General features: G+C 36.3%; 1 protein-coding gene across 1 annotated transcript in view; it reads right to left on the reverse strand.

The window, feature by feature from the left end:
• Positions 1–7,626: 7,626 nt before the first annotated feature.
• LOC126370385 (lachesin-like) overlaps positions 7,627–20,573 on the reverse strand; it is a 38,439-nt gene continuing 25,492 nt past the window's right edge. Inside the window, exons 4-8 of the mRNA XM_050015223.1 lie at positions 15,129–15,318; positions 10,268–10,399; positions 9,538–9,666; positions 8,470–8,640; positions 7,627–8,154 (exon numbers count right to left, since the gene is read on the reverse strand). Coding sequence (XP_049871180.1) covers positions 7,778–8,154; positions 8,470–8,640; positions 9,538–9,666; positions 10,268–10,399; positions 15,129–15,318 — 999 coding nt within the window. The 3' untranslated portion in view covers positions 7,627–7,777. The remainder of the gene's footprint in view (positions 8,155–8,469; positions 8,641–9,537; positions 9,667–10,267; positions 10,400–15,128; positions 15,319–20,573) is intronic.

Genomic DNA, 20,573 nt, shown 5'->3' on the forward strand with positions numbered 1-20,573 from the left:
AATCAATAATAATTTCAATTAACCTACTCAAGTACTCTGTGACTTTTTGAAATTATGTAACACAAAGATCAATTATTTTTATGGGTTAATTTTTCTTATAGTAGGTCAAGTAAGTAAGCAATACACGTTCCTCTAACTTACCGTATTTTTACCGCACGCACATACATTGCAATAAATTTTCATATTGCACGAGAACGCAATATTAGGTGGTAAAGTGCGTAATATTTCATGTCTGCGGCCGTGGCTCGTTCCTACTTGATAACACAGTTATTCCACGTACCTACTGAGATATTGTCTCTAGAGAAAGCCTATCATTAACTTCCCAGTGATAAGGCGCTCAAGAAGGTCGTTAAAATGTTTTTTTTTTTTTTCAAACTATTATAGAGTCGCGACTATACCGTCAGGATTAAGTGGCCGAATCGAATGCACTCCAGTCAAAAAAGTAAAGAAAGATAAGATAATTACAAGTATCTAATAGATTAATAATATACTATTATAATATACACCTTTATATTAATATAAATACCACAAAGATATTATAAAATAATATTAAAATTGGAACTATGGCATTATTATATAAACCTTACATTTACAAAAGGCACTCATACGAGTAGACAAATGTTGTAAAATTACGGTTTTTTACTGTGCACCCCATAGTGGATAAGGCGTGAATTTTTGCAAGCCATTACAGCAGATACAACTATATTTAATTATCTTTTTATTCAATTAAAATTAGTTTGAATGTCACATTAGACTGATATAGATAAATGTGCTACGTCAGTAGCAGTCGTAGCACATTGCTACGATAGAGATTATCTTGGCAACACATTTGCTACGAACGCCATCATTTTTTGTTAATTCGTACACACTGTACTGAATAATATTGTGTGTAAGTATATTTAAAAACACTATAGTTAATTAGCTAGTTTAGTAGGACCTTGTGGTGTGATATAACGCAAAACGACTTCTTTCCCCTGAGGTGATAAACAAGCACCCATTGTGAAAGGGTCACGAGGAAAGCCACGTAGTTTGTTTATGTAAGGTAGTGCGACTAAAATATAGCCTATTGTTCGTAGATAGGAAACACTCGGCATATGAACTGCGTTAATATTTCATAGAACTGTATCTCATCTGAATAACGGTGAACTTGTTATTTCTCCAGCTTCCACCGCTGCTAGTCCTTTAGTTTTTCATATCTGATGGTTGCGAGCACAGTACTGGATCTAAAATGGGATTTTATCTATTTATGATATTGCCTAGATGTTATCTTATTTGACCACATTGTTAGCTCGGTGCGTCTATGCTCTATACCTGTAATATTTCACACCAACTTGATCCCATTAAAAGTTTACAACTAAACCGAAATTACCTAGAGAAGCGCAACTTGGAATGGTAACAAAATTAACCCAATATTTGTAGAGGGACACATAATTGTTTAAGAAACTTGGTCTGTATATCGCGACCTTTAATTAATAGGGTGAGCTATAAATTTCCATGTGCGAGTAACGTTGCTGAGAAACTATTAAGGCTGTATATTTTAGAGCGTGGCCTGAAGCCGTGTCAGGAGTTAATTTGATAAGCCTTGCGTAATCCTAGCCTGGCCGACTAACTACTTTAACTAATATATACGACGTCTTCCTTCTAGTCTTCACGTGTAAGTTTTCTGTTTTATACAAACACTATGAGTTATGGAAAAAGTTTCAATCGACTCGAGTTCAGAATATTTGTTCTACACTCGAAGTACCTTTTTGACGAAGCTCGTGTAAATTTCATTGACGGTTTATAATTAAAGTTTTGACGGAAACTGTGGTAGATACCTAGTCATTTTGTTTTTTTTTTTTTAATAAGTATTATTACCTAATTATTCATTAACCTTTCTTCGGAGACAAGCGGCGGTTATTACAAATGCTTGTCTCAACTTGCTTGTTTCAAAGAAATAAAAAGCTTCTTGAAACTACATCAGTTGAGTCAAACAAATTACATAAAAAAAACACTTTTAAGAATCTGTAATCAAATCAAGACATAAAATAATTGCGAAGGACCCATGTGGAGAAGAACTTTCAACAAATAATTCTCCGTTCACGAACAAAAATGACCGAGTATTTTTAATAAAAAAGAAAGATGAAGAACATTGACAACTCCTGATTGATATATTGGAGTAATTTCGGTCCGAATTTTATCCGGAAGCCGCTCCAAGTTTTGTGAAGTGTTTTCACATTATTTATTCGAATAGGAACTCAATGATATCTTTGTGTTTTGTTCATTGACAAATCGACAGCTTGTTTGTTGCAAGATATTTGTTGACGCTCGAAAGGCGAGTTTTAAACTGAAAGAACTCTATTACGACAAATATTTTATGACTAAAATACTATAAGAAAATAAAGTCTGGTTCTAATGAGATTGGAACCCAGCTCTTGTCAAACCAGGATGCAGCTCTTATCAAACACATTAGAGATCGAAAAAATCGCATGGATAGAATGACATACACACATGGTGAGTACACTATTGGGTCCAGTCCATGCGAATTTATCTATGCTGAAAGTATTATTATTAAAATGAATAATACTAAGTGCTTTATACTTTCCCATAATCAAATGTCGCCGTCTGGACATTGCACGTAGATATAATCAAGCACATTAATTTGAACACGAAGCTGTTATCAGCGCAGTTACCGCAGAGCAACACATGTTATCTAATATGTAATAGACTGTCATATCTGCGTCGTCATCGTCTACAGAACAATGAAGGCAATAACACTTTACAATAATACCTAATATAATGATTATTATGCGGTAATACCACAGATAGTAAAAGGTAAGGACCTATGAGGTGTAGTGGATAATACATAACATAACATTAATAGCCTATGTAATTATGTCCCACTAATGGGCACAGACCACCCTTCAATCTACCGGATTTGTGGTGCTGGTTTTTAAATTGTCAGAAAAAATGCAACTATATTTACTTAATTCGGTACGTAATCGTTAAATGACGTACCCTGTAACTTGATTAGTTATTTTTTTTTATGAATTCTTATATATAGTTCGAAGTGTTCAAATGAACTAAAACACTCACTGAAGGTGAACTAGAATGGGTACTATTAACTCGCACGTATACGAGTACTCTTCTGAAGTTCACTCATTCAACTAATTAGGAACAGTTCACTCTAATGACGGATTGCCGGTTTTAAGTGTGTGTACTTAGAGATATTCAGAGCTTCCTATATATTGCGGATTTGTATCTGTAAAAGTCGCTGATGGAACTAAAAATTGAATTTCCATAGTAAACGTTCACTATTCAGAATGCCCTTTGAATAATTTTCGATCCAAAAAACTATTCACTTTTTGATTGTTTTTAGTGCAATTAGTACATACATTTTTGCGAATATATTGTTCGTTAGTGTACAAAGGAAACGTTTTAATACTTTTTTGTGTTTTAAATGTCAGCAACGCTAAATAAATACTCAAACTCGTGGAATTAAAAACATAACATAGCATCACAATTGTATCCCCGAAGGGGTAGACAGGTGTATAATATAATAGGTATATATATACACCCGCTGCTCACCAGCTGTTTAAGTAAATAAGTCTTATGTAAGTAATAGAGGGTGAGCCTATTGCCGTAAGATTTTCTACTTCCTATAATTTCATCTGGACTTATCGCGAATCCCGAAACGTATGGTCCAAAATAACTGCCGAACCTGCATTCTCTTACAAATAACTTGCAGCGAGATTGAGTGGGAGACTGACATATTTCCCAGTTCTTCGGATCCCGACAGAATATTGATCAGCCAAATCTTTCATACCGCTCTGCCAGATGCTCGCCTGAAATTACTTCCGAATAAATCCGCTCAACTTGTTTCAGCTCATGTATTGGAGCAATCACGTACGAGTCAACCCCGACGACAATGAATGATTATGCCTACCAATCACAGGCCGTTTTTGACCTTGGCTCTTTTATCGTTAAAAGTAACTTTAACTAATAGGTAAAAGATCAGTTACAGCCTTAAGAATTATATTGCCGTGCAGAACGCACCGTATTTCTTTGTGTGTGTTTTGCTCTGAAACTAGATTAAATTTAAGTACTCACATTTATTCACTTTATCCACCACGCACAGTCCCATCAGTGAAATATAATTACGTTATGCAGAACAACAATAGGTTTGTTTCGATATTAATGTTCCCCTCTATTTTCAAAAGTATATAGAAAACACGCCTGTCACCACCGCACCATGATCGGTTATGTTCTGTATGACTCACACATAATTCACAATTACTTACTATTTTTATTTGGTTTACTTTAAACTACTTACCAATATTTCGGTTTCTAGTTACTAATGTTATCTAGTTATAAATATTTTGTTTTGAGTTTTACAGATTTAAAAGAGTATTGTGAAGTAATCATTAAATAAAAATAAATAACAACATGAAACATGTTACAAAAAACAAAGGAACAAAATGCAACGGGACGCGAGGTTCGATCCAGTGATCTTGCTAATCACCAGTTTATAGAACGTTGTAACCTCTGCGCTAGCGAGCTATTTGTTTATAGTGGTGAAATTATGAACATATAGGGTGTTAGTGACATCGTAACGAATACTGAGGGGGATGATTCAGACCATGATTCTGAGTTAATATCAAGTGGAATTTTCCGTCGCAAAATTCATGTTATTTTTTTTAGTTTTTTTAAATTATTTTCAATTATATACTTTTGCGATGGAAAATTCCACTTGATATTAACTCAGAATAATCAGCTGAATCATCCCTCTCAGTATTCGTTACGATGACACTTACACCCCATACAAGTACATACAGTAGCCATACAAGTAGGTATGGGTGTTAGTGACACTGTAACGAATACTGAAGGGGATGATTCAGACCATGATTCTGAGTTGATTTCAAGTGGAATTTCCTGTCGGAGAAGTCATGAAAATTTTAGAGCCTATTTAAATTATTTTCCGTTCCATACTTTTGCGACAGAAAATTCCACTTGATATCAACTCAGAATTATGGCCTGAATCATCTCTCAAAGTTTTCGTTACGATGTCACTAACACCCTGTATAGTCACAATTATAAAATTGATATTTTCGTGGGCGTTTGTGGTATATTACAGAAACGACACGTAATCAGGTATTAAATGCAAACAGTCTGTTAATCTATAACTTTGCAATAAAACTGATTGGACTCTTGCACCTCAGAGTACCCACACAGTGCATAGGTTTTTTCTCGGCGTGTAGGTTTGCCTTTGGCCGGGCCATACTTACCAGAGTATAATTGTCATACATTAGTTGGCTCTTTTAAAATCTGCATCTGAATTTAATTTAATTTTAGGAACTAAAAGACTAATCCCATCAAAATTTTAACTAAATATAGTGAATTTTAATTAGACAAGCAATCGTCAAAACTGTAGATACTTACACATTAACCTGCTTATTTACTTACTTATTTATTAAAACAACATACAATTGACCTAAGATCACCATTATAATGTTTAAATGTACTTAAGTGATTTGAATATTATGATACACTGTGTAAGTACCTCTACAAAAGCTCATACGTTTCGTCACAAAACGAAAAAAGCACGATTCTATTTAAGCTTCAATAAATCTCCGAACGTTTCACCATAAACTGGACCACCAGATCATATTTTATTTTCTTCTACTTATGATACTTCGTGCGTCTTTAATAATTTAAGCAGATTTTCTACTTTATTTTACGATGCAATCAGAATCGTGCTGTGAGCGGCTGATAGTTCGCAATTTATTCAACAGATGTCGCTATAAGCTACGCGTAACGCGAAGCTACGGCTAAACAAAGACTACGTGAATGTCAGTTGTCCCTTTGTTAGCTTACTATTATATATTACATCTATTGTCATTATAATATACAGAGAATACTCGAAAAAGGATAAATAAAAAACTACAACTCAATTTTTTCGATTAGGTATATTTTTTATTTTAAAATGTCATAAAATGATATCAACATCTTAAGTTAACATTGATAAATAAGTTGCGTTCATGCTATTAAATGAGTTTAACATGTTACTTTAACTATTTACAAATATAATGATTGTCCATTATTATTGTCATTAATTTATTATCCGTTTAATACTTACAACTTTGGAAAAACATTCGTTTTTTTTTTATCGTGTTTAACGTTTCAATTTTTCAGTTTATTTTCATAACAATCTTCAAATACAATAATACAGAAAGATTTATTTATTGTCAACTAGTAATATTATTAGAACAATATTTCAAGCTAGTTTATTGTTGCTGGATTTTCGAGAAACTTCATTCGGTTGCAACTTGAACAATATATAAAAGTTTACTAACTCCGTATTACTGTTTCGTGAAAGAAACAATAAAATGCTGTTCCTTTCGTATACTTCCACACTTCGACTTAAGGAAGGTATGTGTCATAATTATACCCGATATATTTTCTACATGACAGTAGTAAACGCTATTCAGCTATTTTTCTTTCAATATTTTTCTGGAAGCTACAGCGCTTACTCAACATGATGAATTCATAAGTAAGTACATTGTCTCATTCTTATCAAAAATCATTTATATCGCAATAATACTATTCCTACAATAAATTCTTTCGCGTTACTTACATTACTACAATTACTTGAAGTCCAATAAGAACTTCCTTCTCTACTTATTTAAACTCATACATAAATGTTAAATGAGCCGAATATTTTAATATCATACACTATTCGGAAGACATAAATTTATTATTACATTAATTCAAGTAAGTATCCAATATTACATTCTAGAAACCGATTTGAATTTGAAAAAGTTTGCTGTATTGTCAACGAATCGAATCATTAAACCGATACGAACGATCCCAAAAGTTTTTTATAAATCGCACAAAAAGGGTTCGAACAGTACTTGCAAGTTTTAAAAGCGATTTGCTATTTTATTGCTCTAAACATTTATTTTATAATATGTTTCTGAAGGTTACTGGCTAATATTATTTTTTTCGTACCTCTCTCTCTCTCTGTCTGTATGCTAATTAAATTGGCAACTAATGAAATTATTAGACCTTTGTCAAAGTAAATGCAATCCAATTTGAGAAATGTTGTTCCTTACATTTTCGTTGTCTATGTTTTTACTATAGCGCGTCACTTAAATACTTGAAAATTAAATATTGAACGAATATTCTAACTCTACATGCTAGGTATACATGCAATACACATATCGGTCTAATGATAATTATGTTGGTCTCTATGAGTCTTATCACTACGCTATTGTCTTACAATCTTATTGTCACATAGAAAAATTATGTAAGTAATCTATGATTTTGCCCTTGATTAACATTTATTTATATACCGTAATATTTTACAACATTTTATATTTAAGCAGAAATATAGACAATGGTATAATTAAATAGAAAAGATACAGATTAAAATTATTACCATTATGACATGGATTTTAATAAACGATGACAAGTTTGATATGACACATCTGATATTTTGTAAATTATATTTATTTTTATAGAGTAATGAAGTGATTCAGATATTTTATGACTCTATATGATAGCCAAATATTATTACGTATTTAAATCCGTCTCGAGATACTTTATTGTCTTGTTTTACAGATTAAGGCTGATTTTAACTTCGTTTATTACAATCTTACATAACATCGTCAACACTGGGGTGTTCTAAAACACAACAACCTCTTTAATTCTTAAAAAATTCAACAGCCATGTTTCCATCACTACCTAAACCGCTAATTGTAAAAAAGAATATGTATATCTTATGCCGAAGCTTTTATATTTATACAAAGAGTTTGGCTAGGTAAATAAATAGTGGGATGATAGTGGTGGCAACCCGCGCGGCTCGGTTGTACAAGACGTAGGTCCGCGGCGGGCCGGAGGGGCGCACTTTTTGCCTCTCCGTGCGTTGCGCGTATTCATTGGGCGCGTGCGAGCCGTTGACGGGGGTCTGCGCGCTGAGCGTGTTGAAGAAGTTGAACGCGTTGTTGAGCTCCACCTGGCGCAGATCCGCGTCGATGGAGTTCTGTCCGCGTTCCAGCTGTTTCTTGGGGTGGCGTTTGGGTGGTCGCGTCGTAGTGGTGGGCGTCGTGGTCGGCGGCCGCGTGGTCGTCGTCGTGGTCGTGGTCGTCGTCGTCGTCGTCGTCCGCACCGGCGTCTCTGTTGAACACATAAACGACAACATTTAGTACCATTTACACAACAACATTTCCCAAAGCACTTTTTCAAAATAAATCGGAGAAATTCGCAACACTCACAAAGAACCCCTTAGAAAAGCGAGATGAGCATTCAGTTTCGAATTTCGGGCCGCACAGTCATGTGTACGGAACTTTGATCTCTTTCATCCCGTATTGGAATTCGAGACGGGGTTCGCATCGGATCCGCAGTTTATTTCACCACTCATTGAAGCTCAAAAGGAAAGTACGCTGAATTAGTTAGTGGAGAGCGATGGATGTATCGTATTATTTTGCTTACCTTTTAGAGTGATGATACCTTCTGCCTTCCCATAGCCGTTGACGGAGGAACACGAGTATTCTCCGAAGTCACTTTTCTTGAGACGAGTAATGGTGAGGTTCATGCGTAATGCGTACTCATTGAGCACTTCCTCTGATATGATGTACTTAGAACTGTTGAGTAGCTTTCCACCTATGAAGAAGGAAAGACATAATTTATTAATGCTAGGAAAAGTATTCCAGTAAGTTTATTGTTGATAAACTTCCTTGAATAAATATAATTTAACTTCAATAAGAAATGTGCATACAGTACATTGTCTTTTGTAAGTCATGTTCTGGGGCTCAGTTTTATCCAAGTACAAATCGTACTAAACAAAGTTAGTAACGAAAGCACGCTTACGGGACCGACTTTAAAACTTATTCAGAATGGAACAAGTTGGATCTCAGCTTCAACTATACGGAGCAACGGAATATATTCCAGAGTCTTGTAATCAAAATTCTTCCATAATATGTTGTTGACTTCACTCCCTAGTTATTAACTATTTATTAAGTATTTTTGATATAAAATTACAATTTAAAACCTGAGGTAATGATATTAGCTTGCTGTGCATGTTATTAACTTGAGCTTTTTTCAATCATAAATGTAAGTTTTTTAAATGGTTTCATAGCTTAATCATTCATCAGAGGTCTAAGTACTGAATTTTTGTAATTGTAATTTTACATTCTGTCCGTGTACTGATATAGTATAAAAACTATAAAGATGTCAGGACACAGACCATCGGTAGTAGTTAAAGAATCTATATCAGGAACCGTTAGCGGCTTAAAAAACCCATCATTGTCAGTGATCGATTTCACAACCCACACGACAGAAAAATAGTATATAATTATACTTACTTACTTTACATAAATAAATAAATGATACATTATTACAAAATTTTGCAATAAAGTTTATTTACATACTTAAATAAGATCACATACAATGAAGTGTAGGTACTTAGTTCATCTTGATGGATGTACCTCTGACTACAACAATTGGGATTTAGTCGTGTTATGTTATGATATGTTTGATTGAGAAGTATAAATATCTTACCAGCTTGCGACTTTCCGCGTTGCCAGGTGTTGAGCGATTTGGGGGAAGCCTCCACGTAGCACTGCAGTGTCACCTGCATGTCCACCGCCCGCAGCACTACCGGGCTCGCCACGCGGATCACCGGCTCGACTGTACCAATAATCAATACATCACCAACCAATCATCGTACAAATACAAATATACTTTATTGCACCAAAATAAAAAGGCTCTTAACTAGGTACATGGCACATGACGGCCAGCATCATCATTGGTCACAACATGTTGACAGATGATAACAGTGGCTGTGTATCTGTCACGATTTGCTGCAGGATCTCTTCCCCAACCAATGCAAGTACGTTATATAAATAAGTACCAGCTACTGTTATCGCGGTAAGTACTGTCATGGGAGCATAGACCCCATTGTGCCAAATACGGGGATTGCTGTGGAAAACTAATTAATCAATAGTAAGTAAGTATTACACAGATGGACAGTAACTGTAACATTGCGATGGTAAAGAATTTTTTTTCCGATAATGTTTTGTTTTAGGAATTATTATAAACGTTCCACACTCGTAACTAGTAATAATAAATTGTGGTTCTACTAAAACTAATTACGATGCTTCAGCTTTCTACATGGCCAAAGAGAACCCATTCATAACGGAAACCAAAAATATATTCTAACGCCATTTCAAACGGCACAAAGTATTCTAAGCGGTCCAAATCGTTTGGTGCTAAAATGCAGAGTACTTACAGTGAACAAGGACCTCGTACCGGCGGCTCTTGGTGGGCGGGATGCCGTTGGCAGCGATGCATAAATACGTGCCCATATCAGCGCGCTGCAGGCTCTTCAGGCTCAAGGTGGAGCCTACGATGCTCTCCACAGCTGTGACATATTTCATAGATAACAAGATTTTAGACTGTACTAAGATAATCAAAATCAAATTAAATGTACTTTATTCAAATTCAAATTCAAATTCAAAGTGCTTTATTTGTAAGAATATAGGTACAAAATGACACACACATTCAAGAATTATTTTAAAACATACATAAGAAAAACACAGCACAATTGGCGGCCTTATTGCTCTACAACAATTAAATAAAGATAATGTTTCAATATATCATTTTTTTTATTTAAAGTGTTTTGAATTTAATTTATAAAACTCTTTGCTTCGGAAAGTACTGTATACTGTTCGCAAGTAAGTAAGCATGTGTAAGGAAGCATACAATTACATGAGACCTGGCTGTGGCCTCTGGCACTTCAATAATGACCCTGGTACCAGGGTTAGTGAGGTATTTCACATATATATAATAAACGTTCGATTCACATAATTGTTTTTACTCTAGTTGAATTTTACTACTGTGTCACTTCGCTGGTGGCTCTCTAATGATCTCTAAATACTGACCCGTGATACTCTACCACGAAACACGAATGACATCATGACAATTTCCTCTACAACGTGTTTAAACATTTTTTAATTTTAAGTATTCGAAGCTTAAATAAAACTATTTTGTATTCTGACCTATGTATGTGTTCATATTTTATTTAAAAGATACAAAATAATACTAGTTGAAAAAGCGAAAGTTGACGGTAGGGCTGGCCGAAGAGCTGAGCCGAGCTGGCTAGAGGAAGACCGAGAAGGACTTACGATGACCAAATTGGAGATGTTCTTAGAAAAGGTTTATACGATCTACTCTGAACCGGCGTGCGTGTATGAAGCGATTGATGAATGTGGAGGAAGCAAGAGAAGTGTGTCAGGATCGAAGCAAATGGAATTCTATAGTCTCTGCTTACCCCGGTGGGAAATAGGCGTGAGTTTATGTATGTATGTATGTATGTAATAATAGTTGAAGTGGTTTATTTCCTGTAAAAATTAACAGAAAATTGGTATTTTTTTAAATTTAATAACGAGTTGATAAACTTAAAATATACTTTTTTTACATAAAATTAAATATTTTTTTTTATTATTAAATAAAATTTTTGGTGCTTTTGTGTAGCTTTTTACATAAAATAATAATTTTGCAGGAATTTATGTTTCAAAACAGCATGCAATTTTGTATTTTCGATTTAATGTAGAACAGATACCGTAACTTAAGTTAATGGGCAATAGAGGTACGTCAAGCCTATGTATAAGCACGCACATTTATTGAGGTTTAAGAAGGGACTTTCAATGACCCATTTCGCCAGATTTAAGACCTAACTCCGGTTAAAGTATTGCCAAGCCACCTGAGTAAGGTCGCTGTATTTTTAGGCACATAGCTTCTCAAGTGCCACGTTTAGTCTGAGAGATGCATTTGTGATAACTAGGTTATAAAGGAAATGATTATTGTTTCGACAAAACAAATTATAGTTGGTTTCAAATATTTAAATTATTTCGTATGCTGATGTTGGCAATACGCTCTGTGCCAAAACACATTAAAATTTGCAACAATGTATCTAAGTGTGTACGAATTGAGAAATGTACTTCTTAATTGCGTATGAATGCGGTCCGTCAGATCCCATCACTGCAAACCTCACGCGAGCAACTTATAATCTCTTAAACCAACTCAAACTTCTAATTAACTCTCGGAATCGCTAATCTTAAGGAAACACTTTAATCAAAACATTGTTGCGCAGGCAATCCGCCATTTAACGGTTGCTGTCAAATTAAATTTAAATGGAAATAATTTATAACTTTATTATGGCACACGACCCCCTTAAATCTCGGGCGCGGACATAAAATACTGCGCGTATAATATCAGGAGCAGGCCTTGTATGAAATTGTGTTTTATTAACGGGTTATAAAGTTTAGCGGCGACATGTCGTTGGCAACTTGTTCCCGTCGTCGCCGACGTCTGCGACTGAAGCGATATTACCTATTTGTATTGTTCTCGGCTAATTGTTTTCCGATTCCGTTATATTTGAAAAACTTTGCATGATTATTATGGAACATAATTTTGCTAGTAGGTAGTATGTTTTGATTCTCTTGCAGTTTTCATTTACACGATTGGCTCGAACATTATAGGCGGCGATACGGCTCACCACCTACCACGTTGATCTAACATCTCATCTTACGATGGCTGTACTTCTGATTACCCCAATTGGGATATAGTGGTGAGCTTATGTTATGTTGTGTTTTGATATACCTACAATCTGAAGCGTCGAACACGATAAACTGAATCTGAAACAGACGCATGAGGCCTATAATTATGATGATGAGTAAGTAGGTATATCGTATATTTATTCATAAGAACCGAGTCAACAGCCTGACTAATTATCACATTTTTGTCGACTGGTAGAAGTATTCAGGAGCTACTAAACAGCTCGATAAAGGTTATCCAATCGGGGCAAGATAATTCATAAAATACCTACTTACTTATTACAAAAAATATCTCATGGAGCAATTAATTTTATTAAATCTGCATTAGGTATTTATTAAGGAAAATTATTCACTTCCTCAAGTTAATTTAATGATCCGTTTGCGATGTTTCATAATAAGTGAGTTAATTAAAAGCGGGCTTACGAGCGCTGTGTCGCTTGCGCCGCCTAAACATAATTACTTATTAACTAGTCACGAGCTTGAATTGCTTTTGACACATAAGTTCCAAGCGGGATTTTTGTAACTATGTTTCAATAAACTTAATGATTGATGCTGAGAAACAAAATACAACTAACTAGATTACTTACTAAACAAAAATGAAAACAAGTAAATTGGTCAATAACAGGAAAGTTGCCGAAAACGAACAAGAAGGAGGGAAAGAAAGAATGAGCGCCTGAGCCCACTCAAACGGCAATACCTATTTAGTGAAGCGTGTATAACATGTCCAATTAATACAAAAGCAGAGCGGGCTCCACTCTGTTAACTATTACAACCCCCGCGCCGCCAGTCTTTTGTTTACGCTTAATGGCTTAAATAAAACGGGTCAAATTCGTAAAACAACACCCTGAAAAGGTTTTAAATGCGCTCCCACCAACCAACAATTTTGCGCCTAATGCGCTCCTTTCTAAAGCATAAATTAGAACACCGGATTACAAGCGATTAAAAGGACAACAACGTGTGTATGTATGTTTTAGAATGACTAGCCCTATAATTGCTGGCAGCTCCTGTCTTTTCACCTACTCGAATGCTCTGCCCCAGTTCGGTAAAGGGACGTCATTAGAACTATAAGAGATAACAACCTTTGTCACTAAGCCGTTCATTTAATTTCCTGCCGAAACCCGGATTGCCACATTATTTTGTTTTAAGTAGTAATTGAGTTCTTTGAACACGTTTTTTCCACGGAAATGAATTTCAGGTTTGACCTCGGAGACCTTTTGTTTTAAGAATTTGATGGCAATGTCACCTCGCTGTGAGAATTGAAATTATTTCGGCCGTTATAGACAATGACACCTTTTTATTCAACGTCTCTGCTCATTTTGAGACACGGTATAAAAGGGTGTGATGGGCTTAAACCCCATTTAGATTTCATAAGCCCAAACGCGAGGGTTATCCATGCAAATAGAACGCTCCAAGTCCCGGGCGGAATAAATACTTAAGCCGCCTTTATCAACATATTATTCAAAGTCATTTAACTGGCTGTACATTTTGGATGGAGTTTTCTTTTCCAATATCTAAGATATCTTGATAAATCCCATAAAACTCCAATGTTTTAACCGCGCGAGCACCTGCGCCCGCTTCGGGCGGGCTTTGAATGCAAAATTAGTCTTGTTTCTTTTTTACCACTTACTCGGATCGCGCCGATGCGAATAAAATTCAAAGGAAAATTGACGTTTTATGTCCTGCTTTTTATATGCTTTTAAGCGAACATCGATTATAGCCGTTAAAATGAAATCGCCGCAACAAAATATAAATTAATTTGCAGTCGATTTATTTATGGATGACCTTTTATGACATGAAAAACAAGGGACAAGTTAGTTAAGATAATATTTATTAGGTACGTATGAAATAATAACTCAGTTCGAAGCAAAAATTTCTCTTTCAGTCATAATATAACCAACGTAGAAAATGTAGAAGTTTCTAGCTTGTTGCCTTACATTCCGAGTGTTTTAATAACGAATGGTTTTGCCCCCCACTCTCTACGGCTAAACAGAATAGATATAACATAAAGTGGAAAGACTTGATACAAAGCAGCCCCTCCGGAAACCTTCAAGCATGCCGTAGCTAGAAGGTAGAAGATGCAAACAATTCCCGAAATAAGTTAGCGGGGTATTATCGAAGACAACTTTGGATATTAGAAAGTAGTTTGAATTTGGTTATAGAATCTGATTGAGTCTTATAGTAGTGTAGTTTGATTTAGTTATCATACATCTATGTAATTTTAACTACGATGAAGTAGAAATGGACGATCAATCCGGACTGTCAGAACACTAGATCCTAAGTAATTATGAGGAGTAGGTGTTTCAGCGTAATATAGGTCTCGGTATTACTTTCTTATATTGGTATATGTACAAGTTCGTCCATTTTCATACATAATTACATACATTTGTAAGTACCTAAAGCCAGATAAAAATCTTGAGTCTGCCGAAAGTGTTCTTAGTTTTGGACATGATTTGTTACTAGAATTGCGTAGAAGGTTACTACTACACTTTACAAACTGAGAAAGTTCGCTTACTCGATAATAAGAACTACACCAACCTTTAAGCTCTTTCCCATTCTCATCCCGGAATACAATGTTCCTCCCGGCAGTCCTCTTCCAGGATATGATGGGGTCCGGAACCCCACTAGCCGTGCAACGGATCTCCACCGCTCCTCCTTCTGGGGCACTAGCCTCCGACACCGTGTCATCTGCTATGTCAGGTGGAATCACCACTGATAAGTGGCCCATCTGTGGACAATGAAAACTGGATAAAATGACATCATTTGTTTTGTTTGTATATTTGTTTGTGTTTGTGTGTTTGAATACTTCTTCTGTCGTGTGGGTTGTGAGGTGGACTACCAACCCCATCAACCCTGGTGTCAGGGTTACCATTGAGCCGCCAAAGACATGGCTCATGTAACAACCACTTACTTACATCTGTAAGTAGTACTAACCGGGACCAACGGCTTAACGTGCCTTCCGAAGCACGGATCATCTTATCTTTGGACAACCAGGTGATCAGCATGTAATGTCCTAACCAAACTAGGGATCACAAAGTGATTTTTGTGATATGTCCCCGCTGGGATTTGAACCCGGGACCTCCGGATCACGAGTCTAACGCTCAAACCACTGGACAACGGAGGCCATTTGAATAAGTGGTACTTACTATTCTGTACTATTAACAAGACAACAAAAATCGGTGTCATTTCTTTACAACTACAACAGTCAGTAGGTAGATGCTACCCTAATTATTTTAAAAGGCATTGAATTCTTGGTCACAGACTTGAGAAAGATCGATTACTGACCTGCCTCTTCCATCTTGATGGTATCTATCGATTTATCATTACTATCTCCGTCCTCTACTATTACTATTAATGCTTGTTGGAGAAAAAGAATTTTTAATTTTACACGTGGAGAACATCGACTTCAATGACCAAGAAATTCAGTTAGGTAAATTCCTGCTTTTCGTCCAGCAGAGGAAAACCAACACCGCTCTTATTACAGTCAAATTGTCACATATCCACAGGGTAAAAATGAATACAGCAGTATTCTAGCATCATAATTCATAGTGTAATTCGCCTCATCTCGTGCGCGCAAACATGCCAGAACTTCAACTGAACTTGGATCAAGCTTTCAATAGAACTTAATTAGAAGCGGCCCCGTGTTCAATTAAAAAACAAGCATATTACCAGCACGTGACTAGATTCCGATAATCGAGGCATTAGTGCGGGTAGTTCGGCGGCGCACAACAAAGGAAAACACAGCCATTACCGCGGGAAACAACTAACTTAACGTTTAATGTCGCTCCGCACGATTCGCCTTTTGCTTCCTCGCAGTTTTATGGCGCCGTGCCTTGAAAAAGTGTTGCAAAATAGATAATTTGATTTTAATTGCTCCCTGTATATTTGCGGGTAAGTTCAGGAAAAGCTAGTTTAAACACAAATGAAAATTGGAAACTATCTTCAACTGTGTAAGAGAAAATGTTTCTCGAATGTTGCTGGAAAAGCAAATATTTACTTTTGTAGAAACACTGAAGGGACAATTAAAACGTCCATCGCCATACAACGTGGTAACGCGGCAAGCGTGATGGGGACCTTTGCGCCCGGATCCACCCGCGGGGGCTTATTTGACTAAATAGATTGTTATTGTCTACTTTATATAATGTGTATTTTTGTTTTGACTGTAATGTTTATTACGAATTTAGAATAGATAAACTATTAAGCATAAGCACGGAAAGTTCACTCAAAAAAAATAAAACAAAATATTGACCAAGTATAGAATTCCCTACGTTACACCTTTCTTTTATTCACTGCAACGATGTCGCTATTACTTTATGCCTAGTTGCTCCACGTAAATTATGAGTGACAGCGATGGCGGCTTTAAGGGTCATTAGATTAAATGGGAGAACCGACTAATTAGTGGAGCTAACTAATAATATTAAATGATTTGAACCCTGCTATGACTTCAACTATAATATTCGTGTCAACTCTCACAACATATTCCACGAATTAATTCGCGTACAATAATAAAGTTGGCGAACTGACAAACTAATAACTTTGCCAAATTAATTTTGAAAATTAGAAATTATGTTACGTGGAGTTAGTAATCTGATGGTTTATATAAGGCGGTTGTCCCTCAATCTAATAATGTAAGGGCAGGGGCCGTGAATGTTGTATGAAGATGTATTGTTCCCATTCCGAGCCGCTCGCTGGGAGACTTTGACAAAATTCTCGGGGCGCTCGAAGTGACGGCCCGCGCCAGAATTTGTTGGGCGCAGGTACAAATAAAAATCATCCTGTAGATTTCTGTTACCCGACCACTTTGTTACGTAGACTTAACTGAATTCCCTTGAACGCTCAATTTACGTTCAAATGGTAGGTACTTTAGACATTTGATAAAGTTAAGTCGTGAGATATATATGAAATAAATTAGGCCGGCATTCCAATACCCTCCTTATAAAGAAAGTTACAACAAGGTCTATTGTATCGGAAGCACAACACAATAGCCTGGCAGACCTACAAAGAATAACAAAACTAGATTACGAGCCACTAGAAATAACAAAGCAAACTTCAGGACTCTTATAACAATATAACATTCTGACTTTATGAAACGACTACTATAACACACGTGTAAGTAGGTACAAGCGTGGCGCACGTTCGCAACGAGAATGTGAAATAACTAAGCAAAGGCATTGTGCCCTTGCTCCGAAGAAATTCAACAAGCATGCCGGTGACGGACTTTGACAAAATTCCTAGCGAGCGCGACCGGGCACCAGTGAATGGCCCACATTCCTCTTGCAAATATGCACAAGTTATAATTTCAGTTATATCATCCTGTCGGCTAGTAGCCACGACATTTCTAAGGAAACTCCACGGTATTTTATTTTAAATTTCACAAAATATCATCACGTAGACCAAGTTTTGACAACGTGATAAAGTGAGAACGGTATTTCTTCCATTTCGAAGCATACAAGTTCAATTTTATGACAACACGATTAGAATCTAAATTGCGGAAACTTTTATTAATCTCGTCAACACCAGCACGTTTTAAAACTCATACGAACTGTACTGCTGTGACCCGAATGTAAGGAGGTTATATTTCTTTAAAAAATACTCGCCGTACAACATTTTGCACAATGAACGTAGAATTTCGGTGGTATGATGCGAAATTATCTTCTGCGCACCTTCAAATGTGAGTGCGATATAAATGTCGCCACACTTGGAAACACCGACGTGTATTCAGAACAATTCTCGCTCGGTTTTGTTATCTAGAACTTTGTTTTAAAGCGGCGCTCTCGTCACAAAGATAGATAAGCTCCAACATTTCGCATTTCCCATGTTTCACTGCTGTGTAAATTTTATACAGGCAGCTTGATGTCACATGAATTATGCAAATTCCTAGTGCAGGCGAACCGAGTGGATAGGAGATTTACATCCGGAAAGTGCTCTCCAGAAACCTTACATTAAAATAAATGCGAAGAAAGTCACTATACGCTTTTCTCGGTCGTCTATATAAATAAATTCGGATGTAAAGATGATAACGTCAAGAAAAATGTGGTGCAATGTACTATTTACCAGTTTGTTGATTCTACGAATACCAACACTCTTCTTATGAATGGCTTTCTATATAATACGTCATGAAGCTGTGGAATTATTGTACTACGTACATCAACCGTCTGGAATCCGAAGAAAGTCAGAAGGTCACTTGTTTTCAAACTTTAGGTACGAGTTAGCCTTTAATGAAGTACTTTACGGTAAGCAAACAAAAACATAATAGACTCATCACGACTGTACTTTACGGAAAGTAAGTAAGTAAAACTGAATACAATTGTTAACATGAGACGATAAAGGAGGACAAAAAGAACACACGAGGAAATAACACGCTCTGTGCCAATACGCATCATTTTCGCTACACAAACCCGAATTTAATAAACGCGTATTACCACAGTTACGCCAGTAATAAGACATAAGGGTATTCGTAAGCCACAAACGTATTTGGTGACGTTAATTTTATTCGGGACACGAATGTAGGTGCGTACAGGATTTTATTAAAAATACGCAATCATAAGGCGGAGGCGAGTCACGTCCGGCGGTTCGCCATACGGAAACCTTGTTACGTGCAAGCATCAACAGGTAACCGAGTCATTTGTTTCCGCTACGAACCATTTCTCTTGAGCTAGGTCATGACGCAGGGTAAGTTGGGATAAGGCAGCTGTCCGAGTGACGACGAGAGAACGAATAAGTAGTGACTCGGCGAAGAACTTGAGCGTCCTTCTTGTTATCGTGGTCTTGTTATTAGTTTGGTAGGTACATGTTACCAACGTGTGTGGAAACATGCTTTGTTACAGGTATTGTGGGGTGCGCTCTTCTTTTGTCTTATAAATAAACCAAAGCGCACACAGCTGATTGAATCGCTCTTTTCAATATTAATACACAAATGTCCGCTTGTATACTTCCGGTGGTGAAATGAGCCTTTTCGCTTAAGTTGATAAATAAACAAATAAAAGTATTCTAAAACCCTCAAAACAAAATGCTTAACTCCGTATCGGAGCTATTATAGCAAATCGTTTCATGCCGATGGAAATAGTTAATTCTGCGGAATCTTAATGCAGCGGCGTCTATATTTATCTTTATCGTTCTCAGCGAGAAAGACTAAGCACAGATACTCGGATATACAAAAACACTGGTCCATTTTTACACATCACGCGGGGTCGGCGCCTGACAACCGACATTCTTTTGCCTGCTTCGTAATGATGTGTCCATTGTCCGGTAAAAAAAATAACGCAACTAAATGAGTTTTCTGCTACATATTTAGAGTACTGAATACGTTTAAATAGTGAATGTATTAACTTTATGAACGTTCCTCTGCACTTTGCACGTAGTTATTGACTACGAAGCAAATCGAGAATTACTTAAGTTATGTAAGTATAAGGTAATGTAAAATCTAGAAGATATGAATGCATCATATGCATGGGATTAGCTGTCTGAGAACTGATATTAGGCAGCCAAATTACTAAATTGTAGTAGTTTTAGGCGCATGAAACGTTCGTTATGTAAAGAATGACGATTCAAAGTGTAACTATGTTACCTACTGGATGTCAGGGAGAAAGAAAAACCTCTTTTTTAACAAAGAATCCTAGAGAGGTCAGGTGCGACCTACGAATAACCTAACATTACGAAACGATTAATGAATGTGGAAGGAGCCAGTCAAAGTAAGTTTAGATTTAGATCTCAGGTTTAGGTCGAAAGTAAATAGAAGAGTGCCTTCTGTGTCTACTTCTACGCATATTAATGCGAACTGACTGAATGATAAATAAGTTTATAGTAGAAGTATAAAGAACTTATATTCTAAGTTTGTTCACCTCCTTCAGTCCTGTTCCTGTGAACAAAGTGCTATTGAAAATCTGTAATAATCTGTGGTAATAATTATATAAAGATACTCTCCCTAACTGTGTGCATAAGCCGGCAAAGTTCAATCAAATTATTTGGCAATTGGATTAAATT

Source organism: Pectinophora gossypiella, chromosome 10 (assembly GCF_024362695.1).
Source record: "Pectinophora gossypiella chromosome 10, ilPecGoss1.1, whole genome shotgun sequence".
NCBI lineage: Eukaryota > Metazoa > Arthropoda > Insecta > Lepidoptera > Gelechiidae > Pectinophora > Pectinophora gossypiella.